An 18,101-nucleotide genomic window follows, 5' to 3' on the forward strand; every position below is an offset into this window, starting at 1 on the left:
ATTAACAAACCAGCATACTTCAGGCAGGTAGGAAGATGGGATATCAGTTTCATCCATCAGGGACAAGAGCCCTTTCATTGACAGGTACAACCTGACTGCTGTAACTGAGCTGCCCGACGTAGCTGCTCTGCAGTTTTCAAATACAGCTACAGCTTGAGAGCAGCTGGGAATATTTGGGCTCTGACAGAGCAGACCCTGCACTTCCCAGTGACATTTACATTGCCCAGCAGCAGCAGGAAGGTTTAGAGGAGCATAGGGCACAGGCTGCCTGCGGGAGGTCCCTGCCCTGCAGGGAGGAAGGAAAGACAACAGACAGGCAGCTGACCACACGAACAGGCACTGCCTGGGAGGAAGTCTTTGGCAGCTGCTGTGAGAATGACAATGTTTCTCCTTTCTGCCAGCACTGCTTTACTCCACAAGCTGACAGAAGCTGAGAATGACTGGAGCCTGAGCAGTAAGATTTTGGCCAAAGCGATTCAGTCTCTGTGTCAGCATTTCTGGAGGAGGGTCATCCCTTTGCTGGACAGTACAGCACTGCTTCCAGACACTGCAGAGCTGAGGATACTGGCCAGCCTACACAGGGTCTCTGAACCACCACTGTCTTAATGTCAAAGGTTTCACCTGTCCTTGTGTGTGGGTCTTAGAAGACTGCAACACCGTACATAAGCTTTGATACAGCACTGCCATCCAGAGAGGAGAATTTGCCACATCTGCTGGAACCTTTCCCAAGCTGCCTCCACTTCCTCACAAGAACTCTTTTGATTGCTGTTTGAGGACTGAGGCACGCACAATGTGCTTCTGTATAACCTGCAAGAGGGAAGGCTTTTAAAAGTATGAAAGGTCTCTGCTGTAAGCTCTGTAAAATGGCTGAAAATATGCCTTGCTCATCTTGCTCATCCACCAGCAGTTCCATACCAGACATGATCCAAAACTGCATTATTCCTGTTAATGAGGAGATAGTTCAACACTAAACACAGTGAGGGTCAGAGACAGTAGTAAGCCCATCTCTGAGAACTACATGTGGGAACAATGCTATTTCTTCTGATATTATGACAAGGTAAAAAAGTATGGTTTTATTTTAGCCTATATTTATTGTATACTATTAGCAAAATACTAAAGTGTTTAAAGTAACAGTAACAAAAAGCAGCAAAACCCTGAGCTATCCAAATCTAAATGCTGAAAATAATTTTGGCATATATAAAATCCAAACATTCCCACATTAACGCCTCATTTTGTACTAACAGAGAGAGAAGGAAGAGAATAAAGGAAAAATAAAAGGTAGCATCACCCAAACACAAAGCCTTTTGTGCCCCTACTTGTGGCCCTTCCTTGGATGGAATTGTTGGTTGCACCCCATAATATTTTCTAGAAAAACAGAACACAGTAACAACAGAAGTGTGACAACCAACATTACTTCCAAACAAGTCAACACAGAAAACAGCTGTCAAAATGAGAATGAAAAGGTCTGAGGATGAAAAAAGAGAGACTAATGTCTAATTGCCCCTGCTTTAGCCAACTGATACTTTCAGACTCTTAACCTTACAGGCTTCCAAACAAAGCTTCTGCTATCCAGGAAGAAGTGGAATTGCTAAAATTGAACTAAGCAGCAGCAGAGACAAAAAATTCTTCAGCTGGTAAGATATCAGATGATCCAGAGGAAGCTCAAAGAAACACCCCTCAGGTTGCTAAACTGTGACCAACAGTTCTATAATTTTGTTGAAAATTCTCCCAGATTGAGTCAGATTAATACTACCTTGAAAAAGAAGATGAAAATACCAGCTCAGACGGTCAGCTAGAAGGTGCTGTGTTTGGACAGACTAGAAATATGGTCATCTTCAAAAAAAACACCCAAATCTCTGAAAGCTTATCTGAAACTCAATTTCTCCCCAATTTTTGCATGTTCACTACAGTAAGACAATGAAATTATTTTGAAACAGGAGTACCTAGCAAGTGAAAAAGGCTCTAATATAGATTGAATTTAGTATTATATATTTCAGTACAAAATAATAAAATTATCAGGTGTTTAACTTTAATTATGAATTTAAGCACAACACAACCACAAATGAATTCTACTCTCTATAGAGATGACCTGTATTTGCTTTCTGTGTTACTGAGCTTTCCAGAAAAAGGTTATTCTTCTGCTAGCTATGCATTAGAGCTGCTTTCTCACATTTCTCAGAAAATAAACTTTGTACACTGACAGGTGAAGACTCAAGCAAGTACCAGGCTGCCAAATTCAATCAGGCAGAACTATAAGCAGCCTCCCTTCAGGGCTGTTTCTTTGAATTAAAAGTTTGCAGAGGTCAACAACCTTTCTGCCCCAGGTTTTGTTGTAAGCCAAGGAGGTTTTATACCAGCCTGTCAGCCTACTCAACTGGAAGTCATTAGTGTTCTCTGCTACAAAAGAAACCCAACTCAAGCCCTAAACATATTATAGGGTTAACAACTGTCGGGGAATCCCACAAATGAAATTAGCCAACGTGCAAAACCAAAAGAAATCCAGCATCAATATCAACTCAAACCATTTACAGATTGCTAAAACATCCACTGAATTACAGCCCTCAATTTCAACAAAAACATGGCTTGTTTTTTAACTGTATTTGGATGAGGGACGTAATTAGCATCTGGAGTAACATAGCTGCATTTACACAAAGTTATTTAAACAGACAATTCACTTACACATGTTACATGAAAGCTAAGGCTATATTGTTCATTTTTCTCATCATTTCACAACAGTAAAAATTTCACATACAGCAAGTTGAAGAGTGTATTTCTTTTCCTTCTTAAAATCTTCAGCAAGCATTAGATTTCCTTAAACCATTCTAGACATCTCCATCCCTCCCCTGAAGGAAATTTAATCATGCCTATAACCCATTCTCAAGGAGCACCTGTATCTTCCCAAACTAATGATGAATGGCAACCCAGTAGAACATATGGAGAGGGAGAACAGGGCACCCTCTTCTTCAGACTTTGTGAATGAAACCACTGCTGAAACTGAAAGTTATAAACTGGGCCAAAACAAGTTGCTTAAGCACATGGTTCCAAGAGAACTTAATTCAGAAGTATGCTATGCTTTCCAAACAGAAACAGTACTTTTTTTAGTTCTTGTGACTGGGAGAAAAAAAAGAGCACTCCTGCTCAAATTGACAAAGCACACCCATTAACTGTCATTCCAACTATTCTGGACGTGACTGAGAATCAATTTTTCCTAGCAATACAGGACAGATACTTACACAGCCTCCAGCAAGGATCTCTGCAGGCAATGGAATGGAACCATCTTTCTTGGTAAATTTGTCTCTGACAAAGTCATTAACCTAATAAAGATACAATATATTAAACACTAGTTTAAGTTATTCTTCTTCCTTATTAATACATATCAAGTAAATCTGTAGCCATATATGTTAGAATGCTTGTAAGTAGTCATCTCTCACACATTTTAGGAAATAAATCCTGTGCATGTTAACAAACAAAAAGGATGCCAGGGAGGAAAGAAAAAAAAAAAACAAGATACGTACAGTTAGCTTAATAGCCTTTTCTGGAGCAACACCTATCAGCTGTGGTAACAAGCCTATAGAAACAAAGACATCATAAGGCAACATTATCTTCCTAATAGAGAAAATAGTATTTTATCAGCGATGTACAGAAATGCCTTTCTGCACAGGGACTATCCTTTGAGGTTGATGGCATTTAAGTATGGGATGCTGCCAGAGCACTGCATATTCATACCAGTATAATTGTATATTACAATTTCTGTTGAAAATTATAATGAAATGTGTGACCAGATCTGTCTTCCTCAACTAAGTCAAGCATGATGCTGTTGCTGTACAGAAGGAAAAAAGTTTAGCAACCAAACATAAACCTTGGATATGTCTACTACAGAAGAGTTTGTTTGACTTTTTTAGCCCCTTAGCATCATTTTCCTATAAAGCTTGCAATCACTTTTTAAAATGGGACAGTAATTGTGAGATAGACACGTGACTATGATAAAATATCACCTCACTTCTACTTGACTCACTAACCTGGGTTTTCTGAAGACTCAAGTCAACTAAGGGTAAGAAGATTTTCTCTTGTTCAGTTCAACATGATAGCATGAACTTCTTTAAACCCTACAACTAATGAGCATTTTTTAATCTTACTAAGAGGAGGGATTAGTGGACAGAAACTGATTTTGGCAAGGCCCTTGCTCCTGGAAAATAGCTACTATGAAAGTGAACTGTCATTTGAAAAATGCACATGCACTTTTCTAGGAACTAATAGGTTTAAGGAAAAAATCAGTAGATGGCAGTCTTAACTTCCAAACATAACACATCATAACAGCATCTGTTATTTTTAAACCCATCTTCTCCACGGTCATTTTGGCATAGGTATAGATCATAAAACTTAAAAGAATGTTATTTTTATTGGATATGGTCACTTCCTAATGTTATTCCATGGTTATGGAATATCATTTTGTCAAAACTGCTTGCCAGTTAACTAACAGAAAAAGCTCACAGCAACAAAACTGCATCAATGCCACCCTCCACTATTTGTTAAGCACAGAGAAATCATAGTTAAAAATTCAAAATTCCCAGAAGTTCTCATTCTGCAGAAATTTTTTATTACTTCCTTAAAAGGAAGCTCAGAACAAAGGTGCCTTAATAGAAAGTGCAGCAGGTAATACACACAGTGTAGCGTGTTCTTCCAACACAGTACTTTCTGTGCCATTTCCAGACTTACTATGCTGAGGAAAGGTAACTATTAAACACAAAGAAAGGTTGACAGTAACAAAAAGAAGTGGTGCCCTCCCAGTCCGAATTTCCAATCTACCATGAAAAGACAATCCAGTTCTGCAATGCCTGTACTTCAGAAAACCAAAACCACCAGACAAAACACTGCAAGGCAATCTCCCCACTTCCTTTTCTCATGTAGCTGAACTCACTGGGCACACACATTTGGTATGCCAGAGAACCTGGGACACAGCATGGGCCAGTAGGGACCTGAGAAGAAACTTCATTAATTCTGAAGTTGGATGCCAAGACTTATAAGTGTCTTTATTTTCTTGACCAAAAATCTAAGTTTTTATTTAGAATTATAACATTTCCAGTTTGTGTTTAGTTCTATTTTTTGAACTGCAGGAAACAACTACATTGTACCACTATATTATGGTATAGATGTATTGTGGTATTACAATGCAATTAGGATAATTCAGCTCAGGAATACAAGGATCCAGTAACAGACCCACAGTAAACTCCATAAGTGTTTCTGCTGTTTAGTTTAACATACTTCCAACAGACCATCTAAATCTCTTAGTCCAAATCTTGGCATCATGCTGACCATTAACTGTAATAGTGCCAAAACAACTACTTGAACTTTTTATCCTAAACAATCTTAGAAGCAATTATTAAACAGGCTATTAAAAACTTTAGCAAACTGACATTCTTTCAAAGAAGAATATTTTTTTCAAGTGTAAAACACTGGTTTTAACTCATCAATGGAATCATCCTTGATTTCCAAGTGCTTGAGTAAGGTCAGAAACAAAAATAAAATAACAAGTTATTTTAAATGCTGCTGTGCAAAAATAGAGTGGGAGGCAAGAAAAAGAAAACAGTACTGTAGAACAGCACTGAAGAATCAGTCTCACAGATGTAACTCAAGTATTTGCTTTTAGGAAAGACTTAACATCCAAAAAAGAAAACAATTTACCAGTAAGACATAATTTACACAGACTACAGCTATTTCATTAACTTTGCACCCACATATTCCTTCCCTTATTTACTTGCAGAGCAAACTCCTGAAAGACCACAAAACACTCTTTAGCCAGAACACACAGACTTTCACATGTAAAAACTTCTTAGATACTGTCCGTAAAGGACACTGCCCAGTGTCTTTAGTGCCAGAACACATCACAAAGCAGAACAAAATGCTATAGCCATCATGTGAGTTTGCTGCAGCTAAAGAAGCAGGTGTGCCAATTAATAAATACCTTGCTGATCCTTATGAAAACTGTGAACTTCAGCAAGTTATGGGAAATTAGAATTAAAAATAGAGAATTCAACTAAGTATCTCTTCAGAAGGCTGGCAAGCATGTACCCTGTATGTAAGTCACCTTACCAAAGTGATTAGAACTCAGCCTAGTTGATAAAAAGCTGAATTCTTTACCTGTATCTTGGAGTTTTATTCTTTTACAAAATTACAATTTTCTGAGTTTCACTGATGATATTTTAAAGTAAAACAGAGCAACATAATTCAACAGCAGAATGCAACTTCTGTTCACAAGATAAAATTATAAAACAAGTCCAACTACCAGCACAAGTATGAGGCGCAAGGTCTTGCATCCAGTTTACAGATACATTTCCAAGTTACTGTCTTTTGTCTATTAAAAAAATATTTGCTGCAAAACCAATCTTTATTCCTCAGATGATAATTTGCTCCTCATGTCCGACCCCAGCCAAAAGTTGCAATCCTCAATTTGTGAGATTACAATTATATCCTCAACACTTACACCCCAACAATTAGGTCTTTCAGTTACTTAAGCAGCAAGGAGCAAATCACTAGCAACAACAAAAAAAACCCCAATTTTCCCCAGCAATTGTTTATGATGAAGGGTGTGCAATGGAGAAAAATAATGAGCTCAGAAATGAAAGCAAAATTAGACATGATACCAAGTATTCTGATTTTCCCTTAGGAAACTAGCTGTTGAGGTATTAAAATAAAAACAGGGTGACAGAAAATTACTGACTTTATATAGATATACATATATTTTTTAATTCACTTACCTCTGTAAAGACCAAAAAAGCCTTCAAAACGCAAAACCTTTTTAAAGCAGTCAAAGCTGTTTTTATACATCAACTCTCCTACAACTGAACCTGTGGAGCGCTGATTCTGCATACGAGTTTTCACCAGGTCTATGGGATACACTGCAGTAGCACCAACAGCTGCAAGAAAGCATCCACAGCATTATTTCTGCAACATCATTGCTGGTGTTATTGTGGTGATTTTCTATTTAAACACAAAGAATATATAAGCTGGTAAGACCTCTGGTATGGTGGAGATAAGAAAGAACAATAATGAAGATCTAGGAAAAGAGTCTCAAGGAGAATGGCTTACACTGTTACAGAAAACAAGGTGTGCAGAATGAAGAACACTCATCTGAATTACTAAGGAAACTTGTTACTGGCGTAGTTTCAAAGGACTGTGGAGGGGTTCTAGAATCCAAGTGATAAGGAAAGAAAGGGAATAGCACAACCAAAATGGTTCCAACATCCAATTTTACACATGTATAACCAAGACATTCACCTTGCATGAGATAAGTAGTCTGGCCAAACAGTGTTCAAGTACCCCAAGCTTGGAAACAGAAAGCAGAATATTACTCACCTCCAGCAATTGAGCCTAAAGTGAACCTGTAAGCTGACTCAGCTACCTGGAGCCAAATAGGTCTGCCTGATTCTCCAAAAGATTGCTGTGTGAGGGAAAAAGAAATGAAAAAAAGCTTGAAAATCTGCACAGGAAAACAAAGGCATCTGTGAATTGCTTTTACAATGGTACAGAAAGAATCTGATAAAAATCAGTAGCTTTATTTTCAGGAGGAAGAAGAAAAAGCAATTACTAGATAATGTCTATTGTGCCTAATGGATGAAGCACATTTTCCAAATACTACTTCTAGAAAATATTCCTTACATACTCCTAGTTGTGCCAAACCAGTACTCCAGTATAACCAGAACAATGATGCTTAAGAAAAGGAAGACAGAAACTCTAAACAACTTTACTATTTTCTGTTCTGTTGGCTTTGAATTTGTAAGGCATGGAACTCCCTTTTGACTCAAATAAAATTCAGTATTTCAAAAAGAATTCACAGAATATCTCACAGACAGGCTCTATCAGCACAGGACATCATTTAAGACTACATATCCATTAATGCATAGCACAAACATGAGATTTCATGTCTTCAAAACAGAAGACAAGACTTTTCCGTGCAGTGCTAATTTACAGAGTAATGCTGACCTCAATCCTTTCAATTACACTATTATAAATGTGTTAAGTACTCTAAATAATACAGTCTGCACAGAAAATATCTTCAGGGACTCATAATTATGTTATTAAATGGCTATTAGAAACAAGGTAACTGAACTGATTAACAAGACATGTTCACAAACCTGCACTATAAAATATGTAAGATGGACCAAAGTTTAATCCAAACATAAACAAGACAATTAGAGAGAAATTGATATTATGCAGTATAACTTGTCTGGGCTAAGGGGCCAAGATATTAACTGTTAAATTCCATAGCAAAGCAGATACTAAAGTCCACTTTCCAAACACAAATCTGTTTTTCCTAAAAGCACCCTGTACTGTTAGCAGATGTCCTTCTTCCAGGACAGCTGGAATGTCCAGAACTCAGATGGATATTAGGAATTTTCACAAAGATTACCACACACACACTTCTCAGCTCCCTGTCCAAGGCTCCCCAGCCAAGGCAGCTCAGCTCACTGAAGCCCCACAGAATGTCAGCACCTGCCTGAGCACAAGCTCAGGGCTGGGGTTACACTGATGTGCAAAACCCTGCCCACACTGCAAAGGCGTTACACGGTATGCACACAACACGGGACATGAGCCCATGAGGTCATTACCTGTAAAAAACCATGGATTATATTTGATACCCTTTTTCCACAGAATAAAAAGGTACAGCTAAAACCACTTCCCTTCACAAGAAACTCTCCTCCCTCACAATATAGCTTAACAGAGAAGAATAGAGAAATTCTAGGTAGCACTAAAATTACACGCTGCACATGCAGACCAGCATAAAAAAAGCATAAATCAAATGTACTGCCTTTACAAGCAATAGAAGCAATAAATCCAAAGAATATCTTCATTATTGTAAAACCACTATGCTTTCCTATTAAAAAAAAACCAAAAAACCTCCAAAGGATAATAAAACCAAAATAACCATGAAAATAAATTATAAAATTCAGATACATTTCTTTTGATTCATGTAAATAAAAGACACATGCAATAATATACCCCAAAAAGCCTTAGAAGCAGAACTAGTTCTTCATTCCACTGAAATTTTCTCCTAGCTTAGCACACCTGCTGCCTTTCAGTTGGTTTAAGATTATTCTTTTTGCTCGAAGCCTCACACGGTTCTCATCAAAATCCAATCATTCAATTTAGACATTAATCTTAGTGAATGCAACGCTGAATGTTAAAAATCAAATTCTTTCTGAAGGAAATGTCACTTTTATATTATTAAATAAGTGTTCACAAAGTTTTCAGTTTACTTGTGTGTTCAGATGGATATGTAAATGAATGTAATTAATGCTATAGCTTTCAAATCATGAATATTTATAAAGAGAAAATTACTGTAGCTGTCATCCCCATAGGATATTCAGCTGCTAAGCTTTAAAAAAATCTTACACAATGAAAAAAATTGACAATAAAGTAAACATGGTTGAAAGCAGGCTAATTTTCATTTCTACCAAATCTATACAGAGTGATTTCATGTAAAAATTTAGATTTTTCTTTACAAAAGGATTTTTAAATCATATAAAACTGATTACAGAATTGGTTTCATTTCCCAGGGACAGCTGGACCACACTGAGATGATATTTGCTCTTCATGAACTGATATCTTTCATTTTGTCAATACACTTAATTTACTGTTCACTTAAGATAAGGTCTAATAAAAGACTGTTCCTCATAAATTAAATAAAATGAAATTATTTTGCTTTCTGGTGTCTGGTTTTAACACACAATGTAGAGTAAGATGAAAATATAATGTACTACTTCAAGAGTATGAAAAGAGTATATTCTGTTGTAGTGATGAGGAAACTTATCAGTGAGCTCATTCTGAAAGAGTGCCAAGCTACAAAGGCAGTTCTGGAAAGTGAAGTAAGTCAGTATTTTGTCCACTCAGAGAGGTGAGTATGAAGAACACATTTATAAGCTTTACGTTTAATATTCATATCTTTTACTACCTGTATTGAGATTGTGTGGCACAGCTGGGGGTGGGGGATACAAGGGTGGCTTTGTGAGAAGCTGCCAGAAGCTTCCCTCATGTCTGATAGAGCCAACACACACTGCTGGCCAAGGCCAAGTCCATCAGTGGCAGTGGCAGCACCTCTGGGACAATGTATTTAAGAAGGGGGAACAAAGCCTGTGCAATGGCAGCTGGCAAGAGGAGAGAGAACATATGAGAGAAACAATTCTGCTGGTACAAAGGTCAGTGAATGAGCAGGAGGAGGTGCTCCTGGCACTGCAGTAGAGATTGCCCTGCAGAGCCTGTAGGACCCCACACAGGAACGGGGGGATGCATCCCAAGGAGGCTGCAAGTGCATGGAGGACCCATGGGAATGTATTCCTGAGAGATTGCACCATGTGGGAGGGACACACACTGCAGTTTGTAAACAACTGGGCTCCACAGGAAGGACTCACACTGGAGAAGTTCATGGAGGGCTGTGCCCTGTGAAAAGGCTTTTCAGGAGTGAACAAATTATTCATGGTAAGGAATCCAAGTATCCATACATGTTCATATCTAAACAGGCCATGCTGATATCTCATACCTTGTCTAGTCACATACAGTATCTAATAGCCTGCCCCATTTCTATCCTTACAGCAATACAAACAGCACACTCCACTTGTCAGGAATCTGTTTAAAGTGCATTATTCTTATTTTTTATTTGCAAGTATATGCTTACATTCACTCAATTCCAATTTTTTTTTCTTCTACCCACCTGCCTCTGGAGCTCTGCCAGGTTATAAGGCAATGCACCTTCAGCCAGTGGTGCTATTCTCTCAATATCTGCCAAAGTTAAGCGCCTTTACAAAGGCAGAGAAAAGGAAATTATGGTTAGATAAAGCATCAAACATATTAAGTACAGTATTGCTGGCCACACCCCACAAACCACATCTGAGTTTAAAAAAAGACACTTGTCATATCTGAATGCAGACCTAACTAGTCTGCTGTAATGCATAAAAGAATGCTTGGGGATGAAAGGAACATGGATTATTCAGAAGCAAGTTCTTCACTACTAGTAATAAGGAATGTAATACACAAATGAAACCATTTCTAGCTATTTCTATGTAAGATTTTGCATGCATTAAAGATCCATGCAAAACATCAGCCAGTGCATTTGTAGCCTTTCAGGAGTATTGTATTTTGCTACTTCATATGTATACCTATAATACAACAATTAATAATTGTGCCTGACATGCACAATTCACTTACAAAACCCATGGACACAACAGAATCAGTTTATATTGAACAAATTACTGTAACAAACATAATATCCTTTAAAATTAGGACAAAAGTAAGAGGTCACATAGAAAATACAAAAATTATGATTGCAAAATGGTAAAATTCATGATTATGTTACCCAGTAACACTGTACAAGTCTGTAAGTTGGTAGAGAATATCTATTTCCAGTGGTGTAATTTGTCCAAAGTGGATGGCAGAGTGTGTAAACTCCTCTGGATTTAAAAAAGAAAGAGAAATACAACATTTGTGTTATTTGTCAAACCTCCTCTTTGAATCCTTTCAAATAACTTTAAAAAAAATTAGCAAGCTTAACAAAACAACACCAATTTGTGATTCTTGCTTCCGAACTTTTGCAAAACAGAACATAACAGAAAAATGGTCCATTATTCACAGCTTTAAGGGCAACTGACTCATCTATTCCCATCATGTCCAGAGTTCTTCCTCTCATAGCTCTGGGTGACTCCAAGCTTAGATATTCATCTGGCCAAATTACACAATATGTTTATGACATAATTGGCAAGTTGCAGTTAACAAGTCTGAGCAGTGAAAACACAGCAGCCTTTCTTCTCTGTACAAATCCAAGCAAGATGTATTTATGCATCTGTACCAAAACACATTGCTAAGCAATTTGTTAGGACAATTTGGAGGATGAGAACAGGCCTTTTATGCTCTTCTTTAGGGAAAAATATGCAGAGCATATGAATATATGCTAAACAAAGAAGAAGAAAAATTTAAAAAATAACTTGGCATGCTTTTTACCACACAATGGTTTGGCTGGTCCCATCCATATAGGTAATAAAACTGGTGATAAAATCTGTCACAAAATGGCTACAAAAGCACTCTGCTTATGTCTGTGAAAAGACTGAAATACAGCAACCTTTCACATGCACAGGGATTTGTTATGTACTAACTGGCATCATCTATATATAAAACTACTCAGATTTTTAAACTTAACCCGCTCCACCACGTTCCCTAGTAACTTCCTATCTCTAAGCAACAATGCATCGCTTTCAAGGAGCTGTAAAATCCTCAGTATTATACTGACTTGCAGTTACTCATTCAAACAGTAACTCCTGCCATAATCTTCTCTTTAATGAGCTAACTGAAAATACTTACTAACCTCTGAGGATGAAAATCATCCACAGATAAAAAAAACACTTTCCCAGTGGCCATAAACTGACTTCTGACTCACCTTAACCCATGTGCATCACCAATTACAAAACGGACCAAATTAAAAAACTAATAAACTGTAGGAAATGTATCTTACCTTTTGTGACTTCAACATCTCTTCTTGTACCTGCTATATTACTGTATATCTTCCTAACAAGATCCATGTTATTCAAAAGGGCATTAAATGCATTGAAAAAGGAGAAGCTGACCTGATGTGATACAGTTCCACCAGCTACCTTTAAAAATAAAATGGAAACAGTTAAGTGCCCTAAGCACGTTTACATCTTATTACAATCACAGAAACATTCATTTGAGCAAATTATTAAAGAATTAAAGATATCTTTCTATTCCTGTAATTTTTAATAGAAACATAAGGGGAGAATTATTAAACAGGATACTATTTTTGTGGTAAAGATTGACACTAGGAAACGATTAGGAAATAATCACATAAGTAGGTTATTGTTGAAGTTATCTGATAGACACATTGAAAGTGCCACCAAGTAATCTTCTGAAAGAGAAATGCATGTGAATGCAAATGCCTTTAGATAAAAGCGCTAAGTGATTTCTTGCATCACATACATCAATGACCATTTACTTCAAAGTCTAAAGTTAGTAGATACTCTAAATTTTATAGAAGACAGTACGCCTTATAATAAGGCAAGGCAAGATTTATAGGTAAGATAGTAAGATAAAAGTTATTACTTTATCTTCTATATAAATTTAATTCTTTTGTAATTTTCATACTACATATTTTCAGATTATAACTTGTATGTTATTACTTTACCTACAGATCTTGCCAAACTATCAGGGCTGTAACCATTCTACCTCTAGAATCTACATACTGATTTTCCAAACTCTGATCTGAAAAAGAAAGAATATAAGAGTATATAAAAGGACAAAATTGTAAGTAGTCTTCAGCTCCTGAGATATCATATATTCAAATACAAAAACTGGACACTTTTGTCCTAAATAACTTCCATTGGATTTGATTATTTTAGGGGCCTTTTCCTATATGGTTCTACAATTCTATGATTATTTTTGTACCAAGTACTTTGCCCTGCTCAGGTGGAAAGCATAGTAGACTAACTCAAACTGCTTCCAACAGCACTTTAAACATGCAAACCAGACTGCCAACCTTTTCACTACTGCAGCCAAGGAATGCTGCCATGTTTCACCCTGCCCACTCTATTATGAAGCTGATAATCTGTAGCACCGAGGTAGTGAGTGATAAACAGGTAGAATTCAAAGTGGGAGAGAAGCTGTGCCATCTCCAAACATCACAGCTATTAAACACTGAATTCAAGGCACTTTTTGTTAACACTTACTGAAACTAAATTTTCTTCCACAAATGGAGTTAGCATATGGGAGCGAATGGTAACCATGATCTCATTGAAGTCCAGCCCAGTTATCAGACCACTTTTATTTTTGTCCTTCATTGCAAAGGCTTGTCTTGCATGTTCTGACTGCAGCTCCTAGAATGAATATTCAGAGATAGCAGATTAGAAGCAAATTCTGTAACCCACTGTTCACAAAACTTTCACTAATTTCATATTCTTATGCTCCAACAGGTCTGTGCATATAGACAATAAATAGTGTAACTACAGTTTAAACTTCAAGGCTAGCTCAACTAAAATAAGAAGTCTGCATACTGATTTAATCCACAGATTCATTCCTCTGTCAAAGAAAAGCTTCAATTCAACTGTAAAGAAATATGCACTTTCACTAAATGATTTAAGAAATGAACTTCACGTACCCATGTCCTGCTTGCTATCTATTCCTAATTAAATACTTAAGTGCTAGAAAAACTTCTTATATTGATCTTGAAGACACAAAGTGAGGTGATCTCTTACATATCCAAGATGAAATATGACTGGGCTATTATACACTAACTCACTGGAAAGTACTTGAAAATAAACAGGAGGACAGTGAAAATTATATAATATGGATTTAGATTGCCCCAAACAGCTATCTCCCATAATGTCACAAATGGTCACTCATTTCAGACAATTTAAAACTCCCATACAAACTGTAAAAACCTTCATACAAAGATCACTGTGGTAACCTAACCTCAAGATAATAATGATAGTTGTGAATTCTATGTCCAGAAAAAGTTGTTTCCTTCTATTCAAGCAAACAATAAAGCCCAGTCAGCTGTCATTCAGACCTCTAGAAGCCACTAAAAAAATAACCACGTTGTGACAGACAGTAAGAAGAGGGCAAACTGTCTATCTTATATCACCCTTACAGTAATTTCTCAACTCTCATAACCTCATGAACAACATTTTCTAGATCAAGGTACAACAAACCCACTCCGATTCAAGCCCCAAACCCCAGAAGATGGTGTTAGACCAAAAGAGAAAAACAATCCTATATAAAAAGGGATAAAAATACCCAAATTGTGTTCATACTGAAATTACTGCAACCCATTTTTTTTAATCATACAATGACAGTAAGAAGCTACTGTATCTTACAGGGCAGTATCTTGGAAACACAAACATAAAACCAGAACAGACATTTATCACTCTGCTCTTGGAAGCAAGTGCAGAGGAGGGCCATAAAAATGAGAGAAAAAGAAAACAGAAGGCCTGGAGAGGAAAAGAAAACAGAAGGATCCTGGGAGACCTTACTGCAGCCTTTCAATACTTATAGGAGGCTTATCAGAAAGACGGTGACAGACTTTTTAGTAGGGCCTGCTGTGAAAGGACAAGGGTAATGATTCTAAACTAAACAAGGGTGGTAAAGCACTGGAACAGGTTGCCCAGGGAGGTGGTAGATGTTTCATCCCTAAACACACTCAAGCTCAGGTTGAATAGAGCTCTGAGCAACCTCAACTAGTTGAAGACATCCCTGCAGATTGCAGGGGGATTGGACTAGATGACCTTTAAACATCCCTTACAACCCCAAATATCCTGTGATCCTATGAGATATTTTTATCTTCGGCAATAATTACAGATTATGTCAAAGCACATCTATCACTCCTTACTTTTAAGACAATACATACAAAACTTTTCTTCCATCAAAGGCAGATCTAGAAGTGCATAATCTATTTTTCTTCCCATCTACTAGACAGGCGAATTTAAGTTATATCACAAGGTGGTCATTGTATGTTAATTTATGGAATTCAGTGCAATTATCAGCAACTCTGTGAACTTCCTTTCCATGAATTACAATGTAAATTTCTCCTAATTTGCTCTTTCTCCATCCTTTATAGATGACATTTTCCCTTCCTTCCTTCTAGTATAATGTTCAGTTCATAATATGTTTTAACTGTAACTTTTTGACTTAGCACAAACTGCAGTTCAACAAGTGAAATTCTTTAAAGCCCAATCCCCTAAAGGGTAGTTCAGCAACATCACAAGATTTTACCTCCTGCAAGCTGGCTGCATTTAACACCAAACTCCCAGTATGTGTGTGGTAGCATGCACGCCAGTGAGAGAAAAAAGTGATAAGTATTAGAATGTTTATAGAAAAAAAGAAATAGTACAGAACCTAAAACCTCTATAGTAGTTTTAATGGTCAATAATAACTGGCTATATTAAGAATCCTAACTTTCTCTGGTAGAGTTTAGTTTTGCTATTGAAGTCCTATGACAGAAAAAGCAGACCCTCAAACCAGTTTAACAACAATCAGTAAAATAGTTATTTTCATAAACAGTATGTTTTGTTCCATTCTTTTAAAGAATGGTATTCAAATTACAGCACAATGAGTACACACTGCTTACAAAACCAGTATGGAGAAATAACAGTTCATCATTTGCTGTAAGGATAAGTATCAGATAAGGATGATCAGAATAAACTCAAAATTTATAATGGTATTAGCGTATTAATAAAAGTTAAATGAATTTCAGTTCCAGATTTGGAACAAGGTTAATAACTGACCTGAAGAAACTGAGTGAACTCTGAATAGTTAAGATGCTTCTTCCTGTTATGTCCAAAATGCAGTCGAATAAACTCACAGTCCCAGTTGAACGGGATTTGAAGATGAATAAGTGTTTGTTCAAATATATCTTTGACATTTGCTTTGAGGAGGGAAAAACAACAGGTGAGCCTTGGGATACAATAAATCTACAAACATTCCAGAAAGAATACAAAAAAATTATGATTTCAGCAACTGTTTAAGAAGTGTTTTAGCTTGTTAAAAATAATTGCTAACCAAACCTTTACAGACCTGTAAAAGAACACATTTGAGATACAAATGATACTTTTTGTATTATTGCATAAAACCATGGAGTGCATGTTTTATTTAGTTTTAATTAAGAAGCAATTTGCCTCATACATGAAAAATAAAAGCAATTTTGCATTCTGATATTAAAATCAATAGTGGTTCTCTGTCTCTGCCAGGAGTCAAATTAAGCCCTTTATCAAGAGCACAAATACCTGCACTACAATCTCAGGCAATATTTGTCATACTAAGTATGGTTTGATTGAAACTTGATTATTACAATCACACTGTCTGAATATGGCTGTTGAAGATAGGTATAAGAAATGACATCTAAAACATATCATTAACTCAGCAGAAAGCAGGTTATTAGATGCTTTTGATAAGGCCTTAGCACAAAAATCAAATCCTATAAAACATAATTGGTAGTCTCAGTTATTAAAATGTTTTAAGTAAGTGAAGATAGAGATGTCCTCCTTCAAATGAAGTAAAGAAAAAACCTGCCATTTCAGATGGAGTTCTCCACATGTATACTGTACAACTGAAATCTCAATGCTAAACATATTATCTGAATTCAGGCAAAAACCTCATCTGAAAAACAGCACGCATTATTCATACACAGCACTGCCATGCTGCAAAACAAGCTTGCTTTTTGTGCAGATTACCAAACACGTGAACTGTATAACAGGACATCTACCCATAACACATGAACACTTTTCAAAATTTCCCTCACAGTACCTGAAATGGTTTATCAGCCCAGAATCTGTTAACAGCAAAATAAAATGTGTCACACAGTTAAAATTTAAACAAAATACAAAATATTCTAGCTGATAACACAGCCTTTATAAGTTTAAACAGTTCTGCAAGACAGAATGCAGTAATAACCTTAATTACCATTTGAGAACTCTATCAAGACCCATTTACTTGAAGTAAATGTATTGCTTCCTCTATGCTAAAGGACTACTTGATTCATTCATAGTTTTAATTCTGTAGCCTATTAGTTCTAGACCAAATCTAGGAAATCCACTACATGTTTTTATCTTTTCAGTGAGAAAAGGAAGGGAAATGTCCAGAATACATGTCTCAAAAGAGGTACAAAGTCAGATTCCTCGACTAGATCACTGCCATCACAGTCAGGCTGAGGTTATATATTCTCAGGGCAGATTATGGCTAGTAATTAACCCTTATATAAAGGTCAAACACAAGAGTCAAAACCCTACAGTTTAAACCAGTTTTCACCACAAGGTAGGCTAAAGGACTTGTCAGAGTCAACAAAAAACCTAAAAAAACTATTCTGACAATTTCTAACTGTCTACTCATACCTACTCACCAGTATCAATGTGCAAGGTGAGCGTTAAGAAAAAAAGAGAGAAAGCACTAAATACATAGTGCTAAATTATTTTATTTTGCCATACTTCCTTTGAAAGTTCTGTTTGCTGTAGATTTATTCATCACAGTCGCAGATCAAGGAATCAACGTATGCACATTTAAATTCCCCACTTACCACTAATTCACTGCAGCTTCTGGCCAAGCTAGAGTCTCCA

At 36.7% G+C, this 18,101-nt stretch overlaps 1 protein-coding gene across 1 annotated transcript in view; it reads right to left on the bottom strand.

The window, feature by feature from the left end:
- Positions 1-18,101, bottom strand: part of SLC25A12 (solute carrier family 25 member 12) — a 47,419-nt gene that overhangs the window by 17,221 nt on the left and 12,097 nt on the right. The window contains exons 3-11 of the mRNA XM_031057348.1: positions 16,278-16,417; positions 13,725-13,871; positions 12,497-12,635; positions 11,348-11,441; positions 10,706-10,790; positions 7,354-7,438; positions 6,756-6,914; positions 3,516-3,568; positions 3,234-3,314 (exon numbers count right to left, since the gene is read on the bottom strand). Coding sequence (XP_030913208.1) covers positions 3,234-3,314; positions 3,516-3,568; positions 6,756-6,914; positions 7,354-7,438; positions 10,706-10,790; positions 11,348-11,441; positions 12,497-12,635; positions 13,725-13,871; positions 16,278-16,417 — 983 coding nt within the window. The remainder of the gene's footprint in view (positions 1-3,233; positions 3,315-3,515; positions 3,569-6,755; positions 6,915-7,353; positions 7,439-10,705; positions 10,791-11,347; positions 11,442-12,496; positions 12,636-13,724; positions 13,872-16,277; positions 16,418-18,101) is intronic.

The sequence above is a fragment of the Geospiza fortis genome, unplaced genomic scaffold (genome assembly GCF_000277835.1).
Source record: "Geospiza fortis unplaced genomic scaffold, GeoFor_1.0 scaffold112, whole genome shotgun sequence".
Lineage (NCBI taxonomy): Eukaryota > Metazoa > Chordata > Aves > Passeriformes > Thraupidae > Geospiza > Geospiza fortis.